The sequence below is a fragment of the Convolutriloba macropyga genome, chromosome 5, assembly GCF_964194025.1.
Source record: "Convolutriloba macropyga chromosome 5, txConMacr16.3, whole genome shotgun sequence".
Taxonomy (NCBI): domain Eukaryota; kingdom Metazoa; phylum Xenacoelomorpha; order Acoela; family Convolutidae; genus Convolutriloba; species Convolutriloba macropyga.
The window spans coordinates 6,287,829-6,309,715 of record NC_134472.1 but is presented as its reverse complement, the minus strand read 5'-3'; the positions used below and the strand labels follow the sequence as shown (position 1 = coordinate 6,309,715).

Sequence of the window (21,887 nt, the reverse complement as noted above, 5' to 3'; positions counted from 1 at the left end):
ACCAGAAAAGGAAATGAACATTACAAAAATAAAGGAGCATTTAAATTTTAGATAATTTTTGGTGTCAGAGCGTTGATTCCATGGGTTTGCGATCGAAATGGGAAATAACGAAAAAATTGTATGTTGAGAAAGAAGTATTAAAATATAGGAAGCGAATCAAAAGTCAGGTAAATCAATACACTGGTTTTTCGTTTTTCAGGTTTTCAAAACAAATGTTGTAGTGCTCTGATCTACGCTAAATAACAGCTGCAAAGTAAGATTGAACCAGACAAAACACAAAAATGTAGAATTAAATTGGATAAAGTGTGAAAATTTGACAAAACAATTAAAAAGTGCTAAAGTTTTGTAACTTATGTCCATAAAACCAACTTAGTGTTACCCAATAAACAGGCTTGAAAAGGTTATAGCCTGTAGAAAGCATCAATGAGCTGTGACCATTGTCGATTTTGGAGCTATTTCACTGAAAACTGAGAATAGCGAAAAAATAAAAACAGAATGATTTTGGGCACAAGACTACAAAAATTGACCTTATACCTAAGCCTTTGCGGCATTTTCAGCATATAAAGGATTTGAAAGACAATTTACTTAGAGTCTCTAATTCTACCTAATGGTCACCGGGTTTTTACCTGTTTGTTCCTTATGGAAGCTAAAATTTGTGAACGCCTCTCGCAAAAGACAGCACCTGTGCGGTTCAAATTCTTAGATTAAAAAATAAAATTCAGAAGCCCAATAATAGCCGACTGAGAAAATAACGACGTCGTTTTTAAAATGCACATAAAGTATTCGTAGAATGTAAATAGGAAGCGTGAATAAGTCAGAAAAGTGAAGACAGTTACGCTTCTTGAAACGCTGGTTGCGTGAAAATACAAGAAAAGTGTGAGCTTTGTCTGCAATTTTTTCTTCAAGAAACGAAGACTTAGAAAAAATCTCTGCAACAATTAATTCAGATTTCCATGAGTTTTTCATTGAGATTGCTTTTGTATATCTGCACAAATAATATTGGTTGGCTGAAATTGGCTTCACGAAAAAGTAGGGTTTGTATAAAGTACCTAACCCCCGTTTCATTGGGGGTTGGAACAAGAAGTCGAAGCCGAAGAAGGGAATTCAAATAATTGAAAACAAGACTGGTTTGAAAAGGACACTTTTCTCAGGGAGAAAGCTATTCAATTAGACATCCGTACATACCAAGATTTTGGAATTTATTTACCAAGTTGTTAGTGCAAAAGTTTATTAGAATTTTAAATCATGTGGTTTTGGTTGCCTTTGATTTTTAAATTTTGCGCATGCGTGCAAAGCTTTTGCCATGTATTTTGTTTTCAGTGTGTCCTTAGATTAGGAAAACTAAGAAAAGAATCAACGTTTGATCAGTGCTCAATAAATATTAATTAACTTCACTGACCTTAAGCCAACAGCGGGCCTGGTACCATAAGATAGTGCACGCTAAAGAAAAATCTATTCCTGGGCATCTTTAAATATCATTTCTGCTGTTGATATATTTGAAAAAAAAAATTAACCAGGAACTTTATCGCAATACTTTATTTTTAAATTACTCGTAGTGATTATGCTTTCATTTAACGTCTTGAAGTAATTAATTAGGATAACGTTAAATTTAAAAGTTCTTGCTGAGGGGATCCAGAGGCTGCAATCAATTTGATTGTATTTTCTTCAACCGTTTTTGTCATACTTGCATTACTCAAGTCATAACTTTCTATGCTTATGTTTCATGTTATTGAATGGAGGCAGCTATTTAAAAGAGAGTTCTATTTAAATCATTGCTAGAGCGCAATCCGTTTACTATAAATGGTTTAGAAACTTAAACTTATAGGGATCTATCCCCCCAAACGCACGTGCTACTTGCTATTATTTCCATTGTTAACCTGCTCTACAGCTACACATAATTTGTAACTGGGGCAAAAAAAATCACTGGGGGAAGAAGGGAGGTCGATACAGAATAGATCCTCTTTTAATAAAGTTTTGCAAGGTGTCTGCTGTCCTAATTCCGTTAAATTGTAATCACCTGTGGAGAGATTGAATTGCAGGTGTGGGAGTTGGTGGAGGTGGAGTGGGGATGCCTCAGGGTGCTCGGCAGGCGATGGTGATGTTGACACAGAGCATGTTTGCATATCATGGCAAAGTAGACCCGATGGACAAACACGTCACTCATATGAGTCAGCAAATGGCTAGCAGCACACCTCTGCAGGTTGCAATTTTTTTCATATGTGGTCACCGTAGCAACAGGCAAATACGAAACATCAATTAACCGAAGAACTGTGCAACATGAGTCTCAAAATCTAAGGAATAACAGTGAAAAAAATATGTGACTTAACCCATGCAAGCAATCTTGTTCCTAAGGTTTTTTTAAATAACTATAGAAGTAAAAAGTACATTATAAAAACGGGTGGGGGATTACAGAATAGATCCTTTTATAGAACATTTTTATAGCTGCGAAGCTGTAAGCTGAGCGAAGCTATATTGCGGTGCTCTTGGTTTTTTACAATTCAAAGAATTTGAATTGTATTGGGGCGCTGTTTTTTTTAAGATCTGTTCACACATTTTCATGATTTTTGAAGTCAAATTGGAGTAGTGATTTTGGTCACGCCGAAACAGGAAGTGGAGCGAAAAAGCGAGTGGTTTTGCGGCGTGAAATTTTTTCCCTCTAAATTTAAAGTGGAGTGAGAAAACGGTGTTTGAACAAAATTTCGCTTTCTCGCTAGTGGTTTTTTGTTCACATGCGGCAATTTCACTTTGATTTTTACTATCTTTTCTATTTTTTGGATCGGATTTTTCTCTAAATGGTTTTCCCAATCCATTCATAGTCAGTTCTAGGTCTAGTTTTCTGTTTAGTCAATGAAAATTCTTTGAATTGTACGTCAGGACTTGTCCTGCTATGTTTTTTTGTTTCGTCGTCTGACGCTCTTTTTTCGTTTTACATTTGTTCACACAGCAAAGCTGAAAAAGTCAAATTTTCTGAATGACTTCTTCCTCTCACTAACGGCATTTGTGCGCGTGACGTCATTTCTCACTCGCTTTAGCAAAAGTTTTTAGGTTATTTGAGTGATTAGATTTTGATCAAACGTGACTTACCTCACTCAATAAAATGACTTTTGCTTTTTAAAACTTAAGTTTAATTTGAATTTGTTTAAGGTCAAAGGAACTCATATGTGCAGTAAAGGTCCCCAATAAGAGGATTCTGTGGAATTAATTTTAACAAGCGTTATTAATTTATCGCTGAATGTTTTTTACCTAGTTTTTTGAGCGGCGTCGATTTTTTTTCAATTTAGATCTGTATCTGTTTCTATCTCTATTATATGGCACGCAGGTCTATTCTTTCGCAGCTATTCCGGCAATCTACCGGCTATGTTTGATATATAGTGTAATATATTTAAAAATATGAAATAATCATTTAACCTTTACTCTGGTAGTAATAAAAGCTAGATAGAAAGATATCTAAGTATTTGCAAAATGTAATGGGCAGCTCCATAACTCTAGTTGTACAACCTGGTCTTATTTCCAGGTCTCCCTTTATTTCAACGCCTACTTCTTCCCCTTCTGGACCTGTGCGAACATGGTGATGCTGGCTCTCAAGTTCGATCGTCTCTCCGCCATCTACCAGATACTGCTCCTTTCTTGTCTCGTCTTCATGACTGTACTGGAAGTTGTCAGACTCTACCTCGGATATGTGGGAAATTTGCAGGAACAGGTAGCTATGAAATAACCTCGTGTTAGACATTTATTTTTTGGGGTTTATTGAAAGTTATCTCAGCGAACACCGACTTAGGGCTATTTTTGTGTATCTAATATAAAATATGGGAAATGTGTATGTTATGAAATAGTGGTATAATTGTGAATTTGTGACTAATATTGAGAATAGAAATTTATATTTGTGAAACTGATCACAGAACTAGAAATCTTTTTGATGCTCCAAATTAGTGTATCTGTTAATGGGGTCTCCATTAAGTGGTAGGTACTGAATGACTACATCCCATTTCATCAAAATCCCTGAAATTTCATCTACAAAGAATAATGAATAAATGTTTGACCACACCCCTCCCCCCTCCGACACACACACAAACACAAACACAATTGGGATTACCTAAACTTCTGAGCTTTTTTAGGTACCCGAATTAGCTGGTTGCTGGCTATTGACTACGACTCTGCAATTGCCCCTTGTAATAATAGTTTTGGTGGTGCCAGGTGTGGATCTGTTGCCTCTCGACTGCACTGTGAATGTTATTCTGCTCTGTTTTGTAGTTTGGCAGGTGTTCACTGGCCTCTTTGCTCTCTACTTCCTGTCCAGACAGCAAGTTAGTTTTTTTATAACAAGTAGATTACCTTTATAACCCACTTTCAGTTTTTTGAAAAAATAGTCAAATTAAAAACTTTAAGGTTCTCTGTTCTATCGATAAAAATGTAAAGCACACAACTTTTGGAGCAGCCATTATTTCTTTCGGGTGATTAAATAGGAAACTTGACCCTTAATTTTTTTGGACAACACTGATACGTCAGTTTTAGCTTAAATATTTGAAATGTTAAATAAATTTCAAATTGATCGTATTTTTTGCTAACATTGAAATAGAGCCTTTGCTCTATGTATATAAGCAGTTCAAAGAAAATTCTTGAATCATGTTCATACTCAAAATGGAACATTTTTTTTGCCCGTATACAATTTTTTGCCCGTATACAATTTTTTGCCCGTATACAATTTTTTGCCCGGGCATTAAAGCATTGGTTTGCGTAGAACTTAGCTTTTCTAATATACTCAGTGCATTTTGTAGAGAGTTTGCAGGAAAGCATGAATTGAAGGTGACAAGGTCAGTTTTAATACCTCTCAGATGAAGCTGGTCAGAAGTTTTTAAGTTATGTTCTTCTAATTTTTGTTCTACCGATTTGTCGACTGACCGACAAAATTTAGTAAAACTGGCAGAGACAATGGCAATTAGTTATGGTGTAAGTTCTTGGTATGAGGGGTATTTTTTCGAGGCTTAGAACTCTCTACTTCACCCAATGAAGCTGGCCTTGTTAAGCTTAGGTACCAACTCTGTTACTTCGCCAGTTGTCTGAGCTATTTTTCCAACCGTAATTGATTATTAATTGCTCTCAAATTTAATAGAATTTTTTCACTCTGATTTGAAAGCAGAGCGAGAAGACGGTGCTTGCACAAAAAATTCCCTATCTCGCTGGTGGTTTTTTGTTCACATGCGGCATTTCAACTTGATTTTTACTGTTTTTTTTTCGGTTTTTTCTGCTTTATTTTCTTATTGTTTTCCCAATCCATTATTAGTCCACTCTAGGTCTAGTTTTTTTTTGTCTAGTCAATGGTTTGTCCTGGTTTTCGATTTGTCCTGGTTTTTTAGTGTCTTATTTTTATAGGTGCACGCACTAATTATAAACTTTAAGTGCTAATAATTTCAATTTAAGCACCCGTTAACGTAGTTGTTTTGCACCGTCTGTAAAGAAATGATTTTGAAGACAATATCAAAAGATTAACAAATCGATTATCAAAAGTTTAACAAATTAGCCGTGTTTATATTTTTGTTGTTTTGTTGAGAAATGTCCTCTAAATTGTTTCAGCTAAACTTTGTGTAATTTCCCTCGTAGTTTGCCTGCAGTTGGTTGAAAGGACGCTACCCTCCATTTTGAATGGGCAGTTCTTAGTCTTTTACGGCTCTGTTTGTTACAGATTTGTGAGACCTGCAGTTTTTTGCTTAGTAGGCCCATTTTTAACCAAGAGTTTGCTGAACTGACAGTTAGTTGTTCTCTCGAACGAAGTTGTAGTTATTGTAGTCGTAATTGTCCTTTAATTCAAATTCTGTGCTTGTTATTTCAAATGACTTTTATCGAGCTTGAGTTCTAAATTGCTGTCATTCAAATTTTTAGGCAGCTGAACACAAATGGCGGCAGTTAACTGCTAAAAATTAAAAGAAGAGCTAATTTCGCCCCACATCTTTCTTATTATTAGTGACATGCATAAGGTGTCACATCATTTGAAGTCCTCTTGTAAACATATAGCCACGCTAATACCTCCTCCCGCCCTCCGCGGGGTCGAAGCACCGCTGTCAATGTTATTCGAGAAGAATTTGTTCGACATTAGTCGGTAATGGTCGCTATGAGTTTACTCAACTCATATATGCTGATGGAAATTTTATGTGGTTCGTTTCTCAACCATTTTCCAATGTTGTGATTTGTTTGCCCTATAATTCATTCTTTGATCTTAAATGTTTATAAATATTTACAGGCTATCGCGTCTCTTGGTCTAGTGATGTAGCAGCTTTTTAACTGATTATTTTTAAATAATAATGCATGTTCAATTTTTCCCTCCTTGCATAGAATGTTCTTGCCCTTTTTTTCTGGTGCTCAAAGGTTTTTGGTACTCTTTTTTGAATCTAAGCAAGGTGAAAAGTAAGAAAATTATTGCTTAGCTAGCAACTAAAAATTGTGGCTTAGTCTTGTGAATAAACTGCTGGTTTCATTATAGGTGTAACCAACACATGCTGATTGTTTTTAAATACTCTACCGGCAGTTCCAAAGCTTCAAAAGGAACCTTAAATTGCTGGCCAGTACGTCTATGGTCATTGTTCAGTCTTGTTACGACTTTAAATTTCAAGTTTTGTTCAGAAGTTTATCAATTAAGTGTCTGCAGTGATGCAAAATGTATGTTTTCACGTTGTTCAAATAAATAGGTATTACCACTTGCGATTATAATAGCAGGGTACGCGTGGTCATGAACTGAAATGACAAACAATTGAATACCAAATGTTAACTTCATTCGAAAAGCCGGAAATTGAAACTGAAAAGATTGTTCAGCCGCAAAACTGTTTGCAAGGGTGCGCACTAGGCACTCGTTGCTTCTTTGGTACTTTGTGTTTAACTTTTTAATGCATTCTATCAATAGAGTACAGTTCAGAACGGAATATTTTCATTGCTGTGGAACTTGTAAAATTTTTTCATCGACTCTGTTGTGATACTTGTTAACATGAGTTTGTTCATGTATATTTGTTACAATTTGTTAGGTTTGCAACAACGCTTTATCGAGAACGCGGAACGAATCTCATTTTGTACATACCAATTAGTAATCGAAATCGTAAAGAAAAATATTTCAAAGACCTCGTATAAGTGTAAAATTAAAAAAATAGTAATTATTAGAAAATAAAACCAAGATTATTGGTTCAATCTGGGTCTCAGTGTGTCGATATTGATTTGTAGATCTTGCCTATTCTTAAGGAAAACTCGAGTTGCGAAACATACTTAAAGAATTATTGTCTAATCAAGCTTTCGTTTGGTTATCCATAAATTTTCTTAATAATGGAGAAGAGTCAAATTTCCTTCTTTAAATTCTGCATCGTTAAGATTTCATGTGGTTGCGATGACATCCGCAACAAAAATGGGAAACAATTTTAAAAAGATATCTCCTTGTGCAACATATTTTTTATTATTCTTAGGTTCTTAAATTCCAACTGCAACAGTTCTATGATGAAACTACATCACCCGAATACTACAACCCTCAGTCTTACACAAATGCACCTCACACCTCGGCAACATTCCGAAACACAGCGAGAGCTGGAGGAACGTTCGAATTGGAACCTGTGTACACTTAGCTGTTCGCTGAAGTGGTCTCTGTATTAGCAAATGATTGCTTAAATGCTTTCTGGTTGTATCGAGTTTTGATTCGATTCATAAAATTTGTGTACATAACTAGTCTAGAATTGTAAATAAACATGAATATATGTGAATAATGAATTGATTTTGCTTGGTTTGTCAGATTACTTACAAGTTTTAGTTGGATGATTATTTGTACAGTTAAATCTAATTAGTGACTTTGTTCTGTTATTAAAAAAAAACAATTAATTGATTAGTTGATTTCGCACAAAGACATTCTATTCCATTGTCTTTATTGTTTCACACCTGTTTGAAGTCCGTCACGCCAAGTTAATCAAGTGAACAACAACAACTGCAAATTGAAAAGCCTAATGCTGTTCTGCTGCAATTACGCAGAAAGAAATTTATTTTTATTTTAAGTTTATATGTCCCATTTCGTATAGAAGTTCGATTCTATTTCAATGGCTTTGTTATTTCGTGCTTCTTGAAACTTCCACAAACGGCGTTAAGAAAGAGCAGCCGCTACTGTATGTTTCCACGCACAAATTGTGGTGTTGATATATTGGGAAGATCTCAGGTGACCTAATCATTCTCCTACCATTGAGATTTTTTGAGAACTGTTGTTAACGAAATTTCTGACTCTGGCCTTTAGATCATTTAATTTTTTGCTAATTTTGTTTTGACAGGTCACAAAAAGCAGCACTTTTGATTTGACGATTCGTGAATTTTTGCGGGCGCTGGTATTATTTTTTTGGAAGCAGTAGCTGGCAACAGATCGTTCTGCTGGTACTTGGATCAGGGATGACCTCTCACCGAATTAAATTGGTGGCTAAGTTTTCCTGGCCTAATTGTGGTACTAACATAATTTTTCGTAGCTGCGAATTTGTTAAATCAGTGGCGCAAATATTGTTGGGGGTTGAAAAAAGTCTGAAAAAATGCTGGTGAACAAGGAACGGAAAGAGTGGTTATTCTGTCCATTCTTTCTGCTGAAGGATGCGAGAAATGTTGTGTCGACATTGTTCGCATGAGTATTTTTAACATTTCTTTGTTTTAGGTACAACTTGGTTTTAGCCAGAGGGGTTTTACGCAGTTATATTGACCAATAGTTGTGCGTTTGGCAGCATTTTTAACCAAGTCTGAGCAGAGCTAAGAAAAAATTTTAGATATTTTTCTCGCATTCTTTACTTTTTAACAGCCGCGAAGCGATAGCTGAGGCTATTATTGGCCTTCTCTTGGTTTTTTACAATTCAAAGAATTTGAATTCAATTGGAGTTGCTGTCTTTTTTTTATAAAGATGTTTTCACACATTTTTCAATGACTTAGATCTTTCAAAACGGGATCAACAAGTAAAGACCAGCGGGCATTAAGTTTCAATAGAGGCCCAAAGTGCCAAAGTGGGCTTTAGTAGTCCTTCAAGTGCTTAGTGTGGTGCAGCTGCTGGGATGGCCTTAATTTGAGGTTAAAAGTTCATTTTTAGTTTAACTCAAAATGGTGCAATTTTTCATGTTTTTTGTGGCTTTCAATTTTTTTGTTCGATTAGTCTTAGGTTCAACTTTTTCGAGCCTCAGGGTTCAGGATATCTCCTTTAAGGTTTCGTAATAGGGCACTGCATAGTGTCTAGCAACTATAAAATGGTTTTCAACATTTTAATGTCTTGAATTTTTTGCATTTTTTGATAAATTCAGCAATTTTTTTTCAAAATTTCCTAAAACTTTTGTCAATTTTTGATTGTTGTCAAGCCTCAAGGGCCAGAAAACTTATTACCCAGTCCTACTGTACAATTCTTAGTGTCAATGGAATTGTTTCAACATTTTATCATTTCGAATTTAAGAAATTTTGATAAAATTTGGAATTTTTTGAAAACACTTGTCAGTCTTTCTTGCCTCAGTAGCCAGGTATCCTTCGTAGTTGCTAGGGACAATGGAACTGTTTTCAACGTTTTAATAGAACGAAGTTCTGTTTTATGAAATTTAAAATTTTTGAGAATTTTTGTCCTTTCCCTAGTTTATCGATCTTTATGAGCCAATGAATTTTTTAGGCCTGGAGTTTGATTACTGGATATCCTCTAGAGACACTGAAATGGTTCTGAAGATACTGAATTCACAATTTTTAGCAACACTTCATTAAAATTTTCAATTGATTTCAATTTTCTCTAATTTTTCTGCCATTTTCTGAGTCGATCGATCTTCAAGGGCCAATCAAATTTTTTCAGGTCTAGCAGATAAAATACTGGACCGATTTCAGAGACAAAAATTGGTTCTGAATAGATTTTTGAAATAGGTATATTTAAAGGGATCAAATTTTACTGGGTCAAAGCTTCAAGAGTTTTAGCAATGAGTATATTTTTGTTTAGTTTGTTTGTTCTAGTTTCTCAACTTTTTGAGATGAGTTTGTTTTGGCTGGCATTGTTAGATTGATCGGCTGGCCAGGTAGAGTACTTCTAAGTTTTTCATTTGATTCTTTGGGTTGTATTTCGGGTCTTGTCCTGCTATGTTTTTTATTTCAAGATTTTTGTTACGACCATATGACGTCACAATCACTTCAAATCTGCGTTTTGTTCATTCGCTCATGCAATTTCAACTGAATTGCTTGCGTGACGTCATTTTTCACTCTTAATGGCGTGGGTTTTGTTCATTCGCGTGATCAAGTTTTTGGTCACACTTGACTTTTCTCACTCTCAAAAATGACTTCTTTACTCTGAAATTGACTGTTTTTACGTTTATTCAAAGAGATAAGGTCAAGGGAGTGTATATCTTTATAATTGAAGCTCATTTAAGAGCTGCTAATAGAAACAGCAATAAGGTATTTAGATTGTTAATCAAAATTGAACATCTCAGCAATGACAAGAATAAATTTCTTTTTTTGTTTTAATTTTTTTTGAGACTGCAGATCTACGAAGCTATTGCGGCTATTTTCTGGCAATCTGCCAGCTATGTTTTGCTTGTTTAATCGCTCTCGAACGAATTTTGAGGCAATTATGGGGGACGTGTCAGTCTCTTTTCCTGTAAAATTTCGCTTGACCATTTTTGCGCTTTTGTACTAGAACATTCTTTCAGTGATTTTTTCACGCTTGAGTGCTTCAATTTTAGTGTTTCAAGTTGCTCTCATTCTGAATTAAAGATTGTTTCTAATAAAAAGGCAATTATGAGTGAACCAAAGGAACTGAATCTGAGTGGTTGAGATGTCGCACCAACATCCTGAAGGTCTGTTGTTCGAATCCCTGTGGGGTCCATTTTTTAACACTCATGAAACAGTTCTATCTTACGCGCCCTATAATTTTAATTGACTCGCCTGTCGATTGAGAGCAGTTTATCCGTCGTTATTCGGTTTATGTGAGTCGACTTAATATATATTGCTCTCATGCAGTTTTAGTAATCAATTGGTCGCAATTTTTATGATGTGAGGCGTTTTTGTTTAAGAAATACAATGTAAAAAGTCTGCAAATATACTATTGGTTTTGCCAGTTTCCTAGTTTTCAGTTTGTGAAAGTTTAACATGCTTTTGAGCATATTACGGCTTGCATACATAGAGCAAAGTTAGAGAAACAAATAAGTCAACCAATTCGTCCGACTTTTGTGAGTTTGTTTTGATTTTTTTGACTTACTTCACTCGATACAATGACTTCTGCAGTTTAGCAATTCTATTTTCTTTTAACGTTAAATATACTCATCTATAAGGAACTTAATAAAAAATAAGGCTTCATTGGAATGATTTTCAAGGAGCCGCATGTTTTTTGCCAAAAATTATTTGCTTTATTTGTTTTGCCTAAAGTCCTAGTTTTGTTAGGCAGTATCGATTACTTCATCGAAGCCATTTTTATTTGTATAGTTTTTGCGATGCTCAAGTCTATTTCGCAGCTGTATATGGCTATTTATCGGTTGCGCTTCTGTTTTCAAATAAGTTGATTAAATTCAAATGATGGTTCTGTTTTTCTTGGTTAATTTGTTTTCTTGGTTTTTTTTGTAGTTCGGTTTTGTGTTCATAATATCTTTTCAACAAAGTTTGGAGCAATTATTATAAACGTGTCTTTTTTATCCAAATTTTTTGATTGACCGTTTTTTTTCTTTCGATATCCCTTCGCGAGTGACTTTCGATATCCCTTCTCGAGTGACTTCTCGAGATGTCCGTGCATAGACCGTGTAGCCTAGTGGTTAAAGTCATAAACTCATCAGAAGTTTTTGCATCATAAAAGTTTCTCTCGCCTATGCCCCTTCTAAATTGTTTGCCTCGCCAGTTGTTTGAGAGCACTTCTTCCGACGCTAGTCAGTGTATGCTTTGCTAATATGGAAAAATACGGATGAAAACTCAATCTTCCACACTAATTGTAGACTAAATAAAAATGGTGGATTCAGTGAGCAGTAGAAGTAATACGAGCAAAGTTTTCAAGACATTTGTCAATGAACCTATTAGCTATTATTCTACCCTTTTATTATATATGAAGATTTTGATTTAATTTTTAATAATAGCTGTAAAAATATAAAATGTATTAAAACAGCCACCGTCAGCTTGTCAACAGCCATTTAGGCGCTCTCCTTTTTTATAGTTCAAAGAAATTAATTTATATTCGAGCGCTGTCGTTTTTAAAATCTGTTCGCAGATTTTCACGATTTCGGAGTCAAATTGAAGTTGTTTTCACGCAGAAACAGGAAATGGAGCGTAAAAGCGAGGAGTTTTGTGCCATGAATGTTTTCACTTTAATTTTACAGTGAAAAAACGGTGTTTGGAATGCTCTTTTTTATATTTGATATCGGATTGTTCTCGTAATCCATTTATGGTCCATTTTAGGTCGTTTTTTGTTTAGTCAATGGAAATTCGTTGACTTGTAAGTCATCACTTGTAAGTCACGATTTTGACGTTTAACTTGTGACTTGCCTCACTCACTGTTTGAACTGATTGGTTTCAATTTTTTTCAGTCATTGAGTTACGCAATGTAAGGAATACGGCCAAGAGCAAGATCAAGAGAAGCGGGATAAACCGATAAAGCCCGGTCCTTCAGTCATAGTGCATTATATTATCAAAGTTTATTACAGTGATTGCTTGCTGACGTTAGCATTAAGCCTAATAGATATCAGTTTAGAAGCTGAATTAAGTAGTTTAAGAATCTAACTGAAACTGCACTCCAAATTAGAACACTTATTGACACTCTCAATTTCTTTGTTTTCTCTCAAAATTCTCTCAATTTCTTTGTTTTCTCAGTTTCAATCCCGATCGGTGTCAAGCGCGTCAACAGCGGTTCTTTTACGGCAATTTACCGGATATGTTTTACTAATTGAGCGGTCACTCTTTCAGTGATCCTTAAATTGGTGTCCTCTAAATCATCAAGTTTTAAAACTTGTTCCTTCGTGTTTTTCGAAGGTATTTCTGCTTCCAACCCCATCGGAAACCCATCAGAGTTATTGAAAAGCTACCTGATCGACATTTAAAGAAATGTGTAAGTTTAGCTGCGAAAAATTACCAAATGGTAACTATAAATAACTGATTTCTGAATTAATAGTATAACAAAGTCTTTTGACTGATGGATATAGTGAGCAGAAGTAGAACTGCGACCAAAATGCTGAAAAATTCTTGTCAATGAACTTCAGAGAGTTACTGTCCGAAAGAAGCTTAAAAAAGCAACAAACGTTTTGAAACCTTGTTTGGCTCCGATAATTTCTAGATTTTGTTTTAATGTGTCATGATGATTGAAAGGATGCTATGCGCTTGCAGCTGCCTTAAAATGATGCACTAAAACAACAATTAAATATAGCTTACTCCAGCGTGTTTTTCGGGCTTCGAAGTAAGTTTTCTATATTAACTATAGCATTTTGTTCTAGAACGTCTTTCGATTTCACTGCTTGAGTAATTTTCTTCGTTTGATTTTTGTTTTTCCTCGATCTGAATTAGATTGCTCGTATTCAGAAATTGAGCCTGTTGCTAAAACAAAAGTGATCGTGAGGGAAGTGGTGAATGGTTTTGTACAGGTCGCAGGGGTTGGGGTTGTCGAACCACTCCTTTTTCGGTTTTTTTACCCATAAATAATTATTTAGGCTACAGCCCTCTAATTTAAATTGCCCCGCCTGTTGTTCGAGCATTTTGTTCACTAGTCGGTTTATGTTTCATGTGATCTTTTAATGTTCGTTTTAGCGACCATTAGTTTTTTCAAATTTGTGCATGCATTTCTCAGTTTCGAGATGGTGTTTTTTATGCTAAGTTCTTAGGACTCGAAGGTATTATTAGATAAGTATTCGTTTTAATGGCTTTCTTTTTCAAAGAATATAGTGAGTTTTTCTTTCCTGATTTTTTAGCCACATTGCATCTGGTATATTTTCAAATACGCCGCAAGTTTCAGTTAGGATGTACTTTTTTGTTGAGACAATTTTTTAAACACTAGAAGGCAAAAAAGTATTTTTGTTTTGAAAATTGCTTTTAACGGCCTGTAGACTTTAGTACCTCAGTCTTTTCGACCTTTCGAATTGCATAAATGCAAGCATTGTTCTATTTCCATGTTCCTATTGAGGAACACCAAAATGTTAATTTTAATTTCTCGAGTGAGGTGCTAATTTTATGGGAATATTGAAAACTGTTTGTTTTTCAGGTGAACTTTTATGCTGCTTAATGCCGAAAGAATTTGACCACAAAATGAGATGGCTAAAAATAGTTGTACATGTGCAGCTTATATTAATGACATACTGGAACAACTTTGTCTCATAATTTTCCGGATGCAATTCGGAATATTTTTCCTGCTCGTTGAAATGCCAGACAAATTTCGGAAATAAAATAAACCCAGCGCAGTTGATGCAACATTCTTTACTCAATTATTGATAGTCTGCATTCGTTTGCTCGTAGCAGAGGGGGTTGTTACACTGCTTCATTTATGATGGCGTCATTTTTATATACAGCCACGTCGAATTCTGTTTTAATATATTTTTTACTGGTATTGTGCATTCACTTGTTTCAGTTTTCATCAACACTCAAATATTGATTGATTCTGATTACGTTATTTGTTAATAAACCAAACAGTGATTTGTTCAATGCCGCTTTTCTTTCCTTCGTTTCGCAAAAGTTTGTGAAAGTAGTCATTTATTGCTTACGTTTCAGTTTTTCAACACGTTATTTATTAGTAATAATAGTTTAACTGTAGATTTGTTCTTTTTAATTGACGTCAAAACATTTTTTTGCGGCAATCATTTTAGTTATGTTGATCTTCTGTTTTCATTCAATTTTTGTTTCATTCATACTTCATGTGAACAATTGGACTTTCAACGAATTTTTCGCGCTTGATTTTACAGTTCGTATGACTAAAATTTAACGAGGGATTCACTGATCAAGGATTAATTACTCCCATTTTAACCCCCAAGGTTAAAATTGGACCAATGGTAAATACCCGACATTTTAATATGATTTAAAAAATTTAATTTTTTTCCTTTGTGCACCCAGCTTAGTGGGTGAATATTGTTTGCGTCGTCAATCGCGCACGTGCTAAATGGTTACCAGTTAACAGTTTATTAGATAATGGCGTATGCTAGATAACTGGGTGGGTGGTGAGAAAAGGCTAGATGGAGAGAACAACGGAAAGTTTTTTTTTGCTCACCATATTTCTTTTGGTCGGCATATTTGTGTCGATTGTCCTGATAAACGCAGCTTAAAGTCAGGATAAGCTTGCCTTGAAGTGTCAAGCTGCTCGTATATAGGTTCAATTGTAGGTTTTATAACAAAGTTTCAGATTCTATTCAATTTAGCTATTGTTTATATCATTTGTTAGTTTATTACCGGAATATTATTGTATTATCAACTGCTCTCAAACGAAGTTTGAAACATTTATATTAGTCCTGCTGGTTTTTTTTGCAATTTTTCATACTATCAGCATTTTGTGTGATGATTTTTCTGTCTCACCATTTAACTTTTCATACAAAAAATTGCTATAAACAGTTAAAATTCCGATGGCATTAAGCCACTGGGAAGTTCTACTCGTCTAACTAGCTGCTGACGGAACCAACCGCGGGCCTGTCCTTTGAGAGCGATTCGCTCGGCGTTAATTGGTTATGTTTTTTATTGTGATCGTTATTTCTCGTAAGAAACTGCTTGTTTGCAATGCCATCTCACCCCTTTTCTCACATGAAAAAGTTCAATTACAGGTTTTTGAGAAACGTTTATTTGGCTTCCATATATTTCCGAATAATGCTGTAGGGCTTTTTTAAATTTTATTTGTGGGCTATGTAGCATGTTTCACTTTTTGCAGGAATTATATATTAGGCACGATGAACTACACACTGGTTTATTGTTTAGGCGTTGTATTCTTTTAATGCACGTGAAAAAGCTTTGATTTCTTTTCTGATCAAAATTGAAGAATTTAGCGAAGAGAGTGGTTTTGTTTTAATTTTTTCAAGAGATAGGGAGAGAAATCGGTGTAAAAGAATTTTCGCTGTGCGAGCGAAAATTTTGATTTCTTGCGTTTTCTTCAAATCATTTTTTAGTTTTAATTTTTTCAGCTGAGTGGTTGTTCTCGCATTGATTAAAAAATAACTGAATAATTTGGAGCATTTTTGACCATTTTACGCCTATATTAAGCCGCAATTCCATTTTGAGTTATGTTGGCTTTTTGACCATACAGAAGCCTTTTCTGTTGTTTTGAATTCTTAAATTTAAACAGTCGGGGAGTGTTGATTTTGTGCTTGTGGTTGTCGTTAGTGTTTCTAGTGGCTTTATTAGCCTTTTAGTAACTGAAATATTAATGGGTTTTATTGTCGGTTAGTTTTTTTGTGGCTTGGGTAGTCGATGCTTGAGCAAAGATCATGACTTTTTCAATGTGCCTCCTCAGAATAATTGTTGAGCAAAATGAACTATGTCAAAGGATTTTTCTATACAGTAATTCTTCGTAAGTCTCAACTCATTGAGAAGTTTTTGAGGAAGAAATTGATTTTTTCGTCAGATTTTGTTGATCATGTTTTTGGTGTTTTGTGTATCATGTAGGTCAATGACTATGAACAGAACAGAAGTGTTAGCGTGTGATCTATTACGAATAATTGCTTTTGAGACTCTAGATGTGAAAGTTTCCGAAAAAGAATTATAATTTCTGATTTGGCTATTTTTTTCCGTGAGTTTTTCGATATAAAATTAGATATTCACTTTTTATGTGAGTAGTTGACTGCGGCCTAAGTCAAGTTTCGCTATGAGTCAGCGGAAAAACAGACACTTGAAATAATTAAACTCATCATGTTTCATTAAATGCATCATGTTTCTTTTTCATACTAGCTCATTTTTTACCCCCATGACTGAATAGGCTCTGTGCTTGATACCATTTTTAAAGTGATAAATTGGTCAAACGTTTCTAGAGATTATCGGCTGCATTATTTGATACCATCTATCATTTTCTGATCTTATGGGTCAAAGCAGTATGAAATTCTGTTACCGTAGTTTAGCATTCAAACTATGAATTTGACTCACCTAAGCTGTTTGTTAGGCAATTTAGTGAACAAAGTAATCCGAAATAAATGGATTCAAGGTGTCGTAAGAAATGTACCTTGTTTCAGATAGATGTGTATGATGCAGATATATACGTTATTTATTGTACACGAGCGGAGAGTTTGATTGGCGAAGAAGTTGAAATGAGACCACTAAATGAAGCACAATCATCAGAAGCTGAACAGATTTGCTGACTAATTGGTCACGTTTTGTCCTCTTAGTGTTGTTACGTCACGAATTTGTATTACTCAGAAAGAATTACAAGAGAAGAAACTTTGAAAGTGGATTCCTTTGTCAAACCAGCACAGCTTCGATTAAGAGTGATGAATGATTATTTTAGTGCATTTCTTGGCTCTGTAGACTAACTAACGGTGTTACCTGAGAAACAAAATTGTTTATTTAGCATTATTTGATAGAATTGGAAACAAATAGCAGCTGTATTGAAGTCTGAGCAACGTTCCCCAGCTGTTCTTTTGGTCATTTTGAGGATTTCACGAATTTATCGTCCTCTTCTCAGACGGAGTCATCAGGAACTCTTTAAGCTGTTGGAATTGTTTCCTTTGCTTTTTGTCAGAATCAATAATGACTGACTTTCGTACCTTTAGAAAATTGTAACAATTGAGGATATTATCCGCTTTTGCCCCTCCTCCCCAATTCGTCAGCTTTTTCTAACTGTTAGAGACCACCAGACGTACGTGCTTTAATAATTTGCTATTTGAAATGTATGTATCTCACAGGGGGAGGGGCAGGTAACATACTAGAGGACAATACAGTAAAATATCGCACAGATATGATAAATTATGATCATTGATGGAAAGGAAACATTTCCAAATGGTTCTTTGAGCAGTGAAAGGCATCCTTCCTATTTGAAGTGGTGATGTCTCGGGGTTCTTTGGAGAAATGGTCTTCTTTGGGCTCTGTGGTGAAGGAGGGCCGACTGCTAAAGAGAGGAGAATATATCAAGAACTGGAGGAGCAGATATATGGTGCTATACAGCAGCGGAATCATGTTTGGATATAAGGTAACTTATTCACACTGTGAGCGAGGCTATTTCTGTCAGTAAAAATTAGATGACCGTCTTCACTTCTTTTTAAGGCTTATGGCGCTACCTTAACTCTGATTTTACTGAGGACCCAATTTATCCAGGTGGAGGCACGCTCACTAGGAGTCCACCTGGATAAGAACTTTAAAAAATATAACATCTTAAAAAATGGACGATGGGATAAAAAACCATATATGCACTTCGAAATTCCGTGCCCGATATCACTAATGAAAGCAGTTCTAAACGCTCTCATCTTGAGTTATTTACATTACTAATTGCTCTTAAACGATGTTTGTAGCAATTATATTAGTCCTGTCGGTCTTTTTTATGCGATTTTTCGCTTGACCGATTTTTCGTCTGACCCATTTGACTTTTCGTTCTCAAAAACGGAATAAACAGGTAGCGCCCAGCGGGCATTAAGTGCTCTTAGAGCCTCTCAGCTCTGTTTCAGCTCAAACTATTTAGGTGACTTATACTTATGATGAGAAGGGCGGTTCCTAGAGGTTGAAGAGCCCTCCACTGTTGACCCACCCCCTCCCCACACTATTGCCCTCACCCCCGCGTGCTGTTACCCTGCACCCTACTGTTGCCCTACCTTCCCCCAACAGCCCCCCGGTGCCCCTCCCCCTCTCCGTGTCTAGCCACTGACGAAAAACTGCTCGCTAAAAACAATTTGTACTAATTTGACCAACTTTTTCAAGCTTTTTGAAAATTTTTGACATGTTTTAAGTTTTATCAGCCCTAGGTATCAAGGAACCTCCTCTAGGTTTTGATAATAGGCTACAGCATTGTTTCTTGTGGTAATGGAATGGTTTTAAGGTAATGGAATGGTTTTAAACATCTCAACATCACAAATTTTAGCATTTTTTTGACAAACTTGCAATTTTTTTCGATATTTGTCTTTTTCAGGATTTTTCAGACCCAGGGTCCAGAAAACCTCTTTAGTGACCATGGAATTTTTTAGTATCACACATCTTGGGAATTTTGCGATAAAACTTTATTTTCAAGTTTTTTGAAAATCATTTTGTGGGTTTCTCCAGCCTCAAGAGCTACAGAACCTCTTCTAGGGTTTGATAATATGTTTGTGTTTTAGATGTAATGGAATGTTCCTCAAGATTTTAATATCACGAACTTCAGCATTTTAAAAAATATGTGCAGTTATTTAAAGTTTTTTTGGGTCTTTGAATTTTTTCCGGTCCCAGAGTCCCTGGGAGCTTCTCCAAGGTTTGATAATAAGCTGCTGCATAATTGCTAGAGCTCGGTTTTAGTAATTTTTGGATGGAATTAAATTTTTTTAATTTTTCGGAAAAATATTTTTCCAAGTTTATGGATCTTTTTGAGCCAGTGAAACTATTTCAAGCTTGAAACAGGGATACTGGATGGTTTTCTGAGACAATTAATTGGTATTGAAGTTATCATGATGTAAAATTTCAGCAAGATTCTGTTGAAATTAACAATTATCAGGTTTTCGAAAGTTTTGTCCTTTTCGGAGTTTAACGATCATTACTGGCCAGCGAAGCTTTTTGTCTTGCAGATTGGTTACTTGACAGAACTCCAGAACCAAAATGGTTTTGAAATTTTCCCTCTGCGAAATCTGGAAGTTTTTCTGTTAAATTTTGATTTTTTCAGTTCTTTTTTTTATTAACAAGGCTAGAAAACTAGAAGTTGTAGAGTCGAATCCCATCATGGAAATTTTTCCCAGTTTTTTTTTCTCTCTTGTCGGTTAGGGTTTCTTTCCTTCTCTTTCTCGTTCACGTTTTATCTCTGTCACTATCTTTCTCTCTCTCTCTCTCTCTCTCTCTCTCTCTCTCTGTTGATGCTGTCTTTCAGCTGCTGTTATGTGACGCAATGTCATAATCTATTATCCTCGTTAACGCTGAGTTATAATAGAAATGTTTTTTATCGTAAATGACTTAACAAGCTAATTGTTAATTGCTCTCAAAAGCAGTTTTAAGCAAGTATATTAATCCTGTTTGTTTCGCTTATGCAATTTTTCGTTTGACCGATTTTTCGTCTGAACCATTTGACTTTTTGTCTGCAGAATTGGGATAAAGAGGTAGCACCAGTGGGCATTAGAACCTTTGAGCTCACTAGTATCCAAATATGCGAGTCACAGAAACTTTTGAAGACTTATAGTTATGGTGTCGAGGGTGGCTCTTAAAAATTGTTCCCACTACCCCCACATCAGTCCCCCAATCCACGTTTGTACCCCCGCTGCGCTCAACTTACGCTACTTCAATTAAGCTAAATCTAGCTTCACTAAACCGTGGCTAGCTACTGACGAAGCCACCGGGTCGTTTGAGAGCAATTCGCCCGACCTTAGTCGATTATATTTCTGCACTGTTAGTTCACTCAATGGATACAAATTTTATTTTGAGAAATAATTAAGATGGAGTATTGGAGCATTTTATGGGCGAAAAAAAGATGTAGTTAAGTCGAGACCTTAAAGCTAAATATTTCATCCTGTCGGTAGAAAACTGTCTCAAGTGGAAAACACTGACCTTCGCTTAGAAACTGAAAAATGAACCCAACCATCATTTAGACAACCAAAAGAGAACACACTCCCTAACTCCCAAACTGGATTATAAACGAGTACAAAAGAACTGGAAAACTCTTAACTATAAAGTTACTGGTCAATGACCTAAAAAAAGCTCAATTGACAAAAAAAAGCTGTTGAGGACTAGAATAATCAGCGAAAATCTCTAGAACAGTAGTAATATAAGCGTTGCCTCAAAAACGAAAACCCATCTTATGCAAGTTTGCAAAATTTTGTTAACTATTCGACTTATGGTGCCATCAGCTGGTAAGAAATCAGACTGAGCAAAACTTAATTAGGGCCTTGTATCTTCAATTTTGTTGGTCTTTGGTCGAACTGGCCAAAATAAAATTTATACTAATTGGTCACTTAAATCATGAGTGTTTTTATAAGCTTGTTTTTTATTAATAGCCGGGACGCGATAGCGGCTATTATTGGGGACATCGTGTTTTTTTTTAATTCGTCGTCTCCATCGATGCTTCTTGCGACCTGACTTCTTGGAATTTACTTTTTCAACGACTTCGGTGACTTCTACTGCTTTGCATTTCAATTTTGTGTGCGTGATGTCATTTCTGCCTTTAGGTCAATTGCGTGACTTAACTCACTAAAAAATGACTTCTGAACTCTATTATGGAACTTTAAATTTAATGATTATTTACTAGTTAAAGATCAATAAAGCGGATCTAAGTAGTGCCAAACTTTTATGCCCTAATTATTGAGCCGTAATTATTTGTCTTGAGTTTTTGATTTTTAATATCAATTTTGAGAAAGCTTTTAGATTTTTTTCCTTATAGATCGTATGTCTCATAAAATTAACAGTCCGAATCTAACCCAAAAAGTCTAGTGGTCTTTTAAAGGCCTGGTGGTCGATCTGTCTATCTTATTCCTTTAGTTGTTTCAATTCATGGAAGGCCACAAGCGTCTATCGCGGCTTTTTTCCTGCAATATGCCGGCTATTTTACTTTGATTGACAACTTCGGATATTTCTAGCGTCTGAAGTGATTTGCCCTGGTAATTATTAGCTGTGATAGCGCGCTTATTTTTGGCCTTCTCTTGGTTTTCTATTTTGTCAAGATGTTTTTGTTACAACCAAATGGCCTCACGCTCACTTCAAATTTTTTCGGTTCATTCATTCATGGATTTCGATTGAATTGAATGCGTGACTTATTCAATAATACGCTTGTATTTTGAATGATACAAGCTAGCTGTGATGGCGCTTGTCTTATTGAAGCGCTTTTTTGTACATTCGCGTGTTAAGGTTTCGGTTACTCG

At 35.4% G+C, this 21,887-nt stretch overlaps 3 protein-coding genes across 4 annotated transcripts in view; 2 read left to right on the top strand and 1 right to left on the bottom strand.

Moving 5' to 3' along the window:
• LOC142339090 (transmembrane protein 17B-like) overlaps positions 1–7,885 on the top strand; it is a 330,316-nt gene extending 322,431 nt beyond the window's left edge. Inside the window, exons 3-6 of the mRNA XM_075388806.1 lie at positions 2,040–2,200; positions 3,515–3,700; positions 4,116–4,304; positions 7,440–7,885. Coding sequence (XP_075244921.1) covers positions 2,040–2,200; positions 3,515–3,700; positions 4,116–4,304; positions 7,440–7,595 — 692 coding nt within the window. The 3' untranslated portion in view covers positions 7,596–7,885. The remainder of the gene's footprint in view (positions 1–2,039; positions 2,201–3,514; positions 3,701–4,115; positions 4,305–7,439) is intronic.
• LOC142339695 (uncharacterized) overlaps positions 1–21,887 on the bottom strand; it is a 424,533-nt gene that overhangs the window by 157,930 nt on the left and 244,716 nt on the right. The gene's annotated exons all lie outside the window — the stretch shown is intronic.
• The window catches only part of LOC142339087 (RAC-beta serine/threonine-protein kinase-like), a 38,324-nt gene continuing 31,365 nt past the window's right edge, over positions 14,929–21,887 (top strand). The window contains exons 1-3 of one of the 2 annotated variants that reach the window (XM_075388800.1): positions 14,929–14,951; positions 17,106–17,581; positions 17,885–18,058. In XM_075388800.1, coding sequence (XP_075244915.1) covers positions 17,915–18,058 — 144 coding nt within the window. In that variant the 5' untranslated portion in view covers positions 14,929–14,951; positions 17,106–17,581; positions 17,885–17,914. Of the gene's footprint in view, positions 14,952–17,105; positions 17,582–17,881; positions 18,059–21,887 lie in introns of both variants that reach the window. The other variant, XM_075388801.1, reaches the window with a different exon arrangement.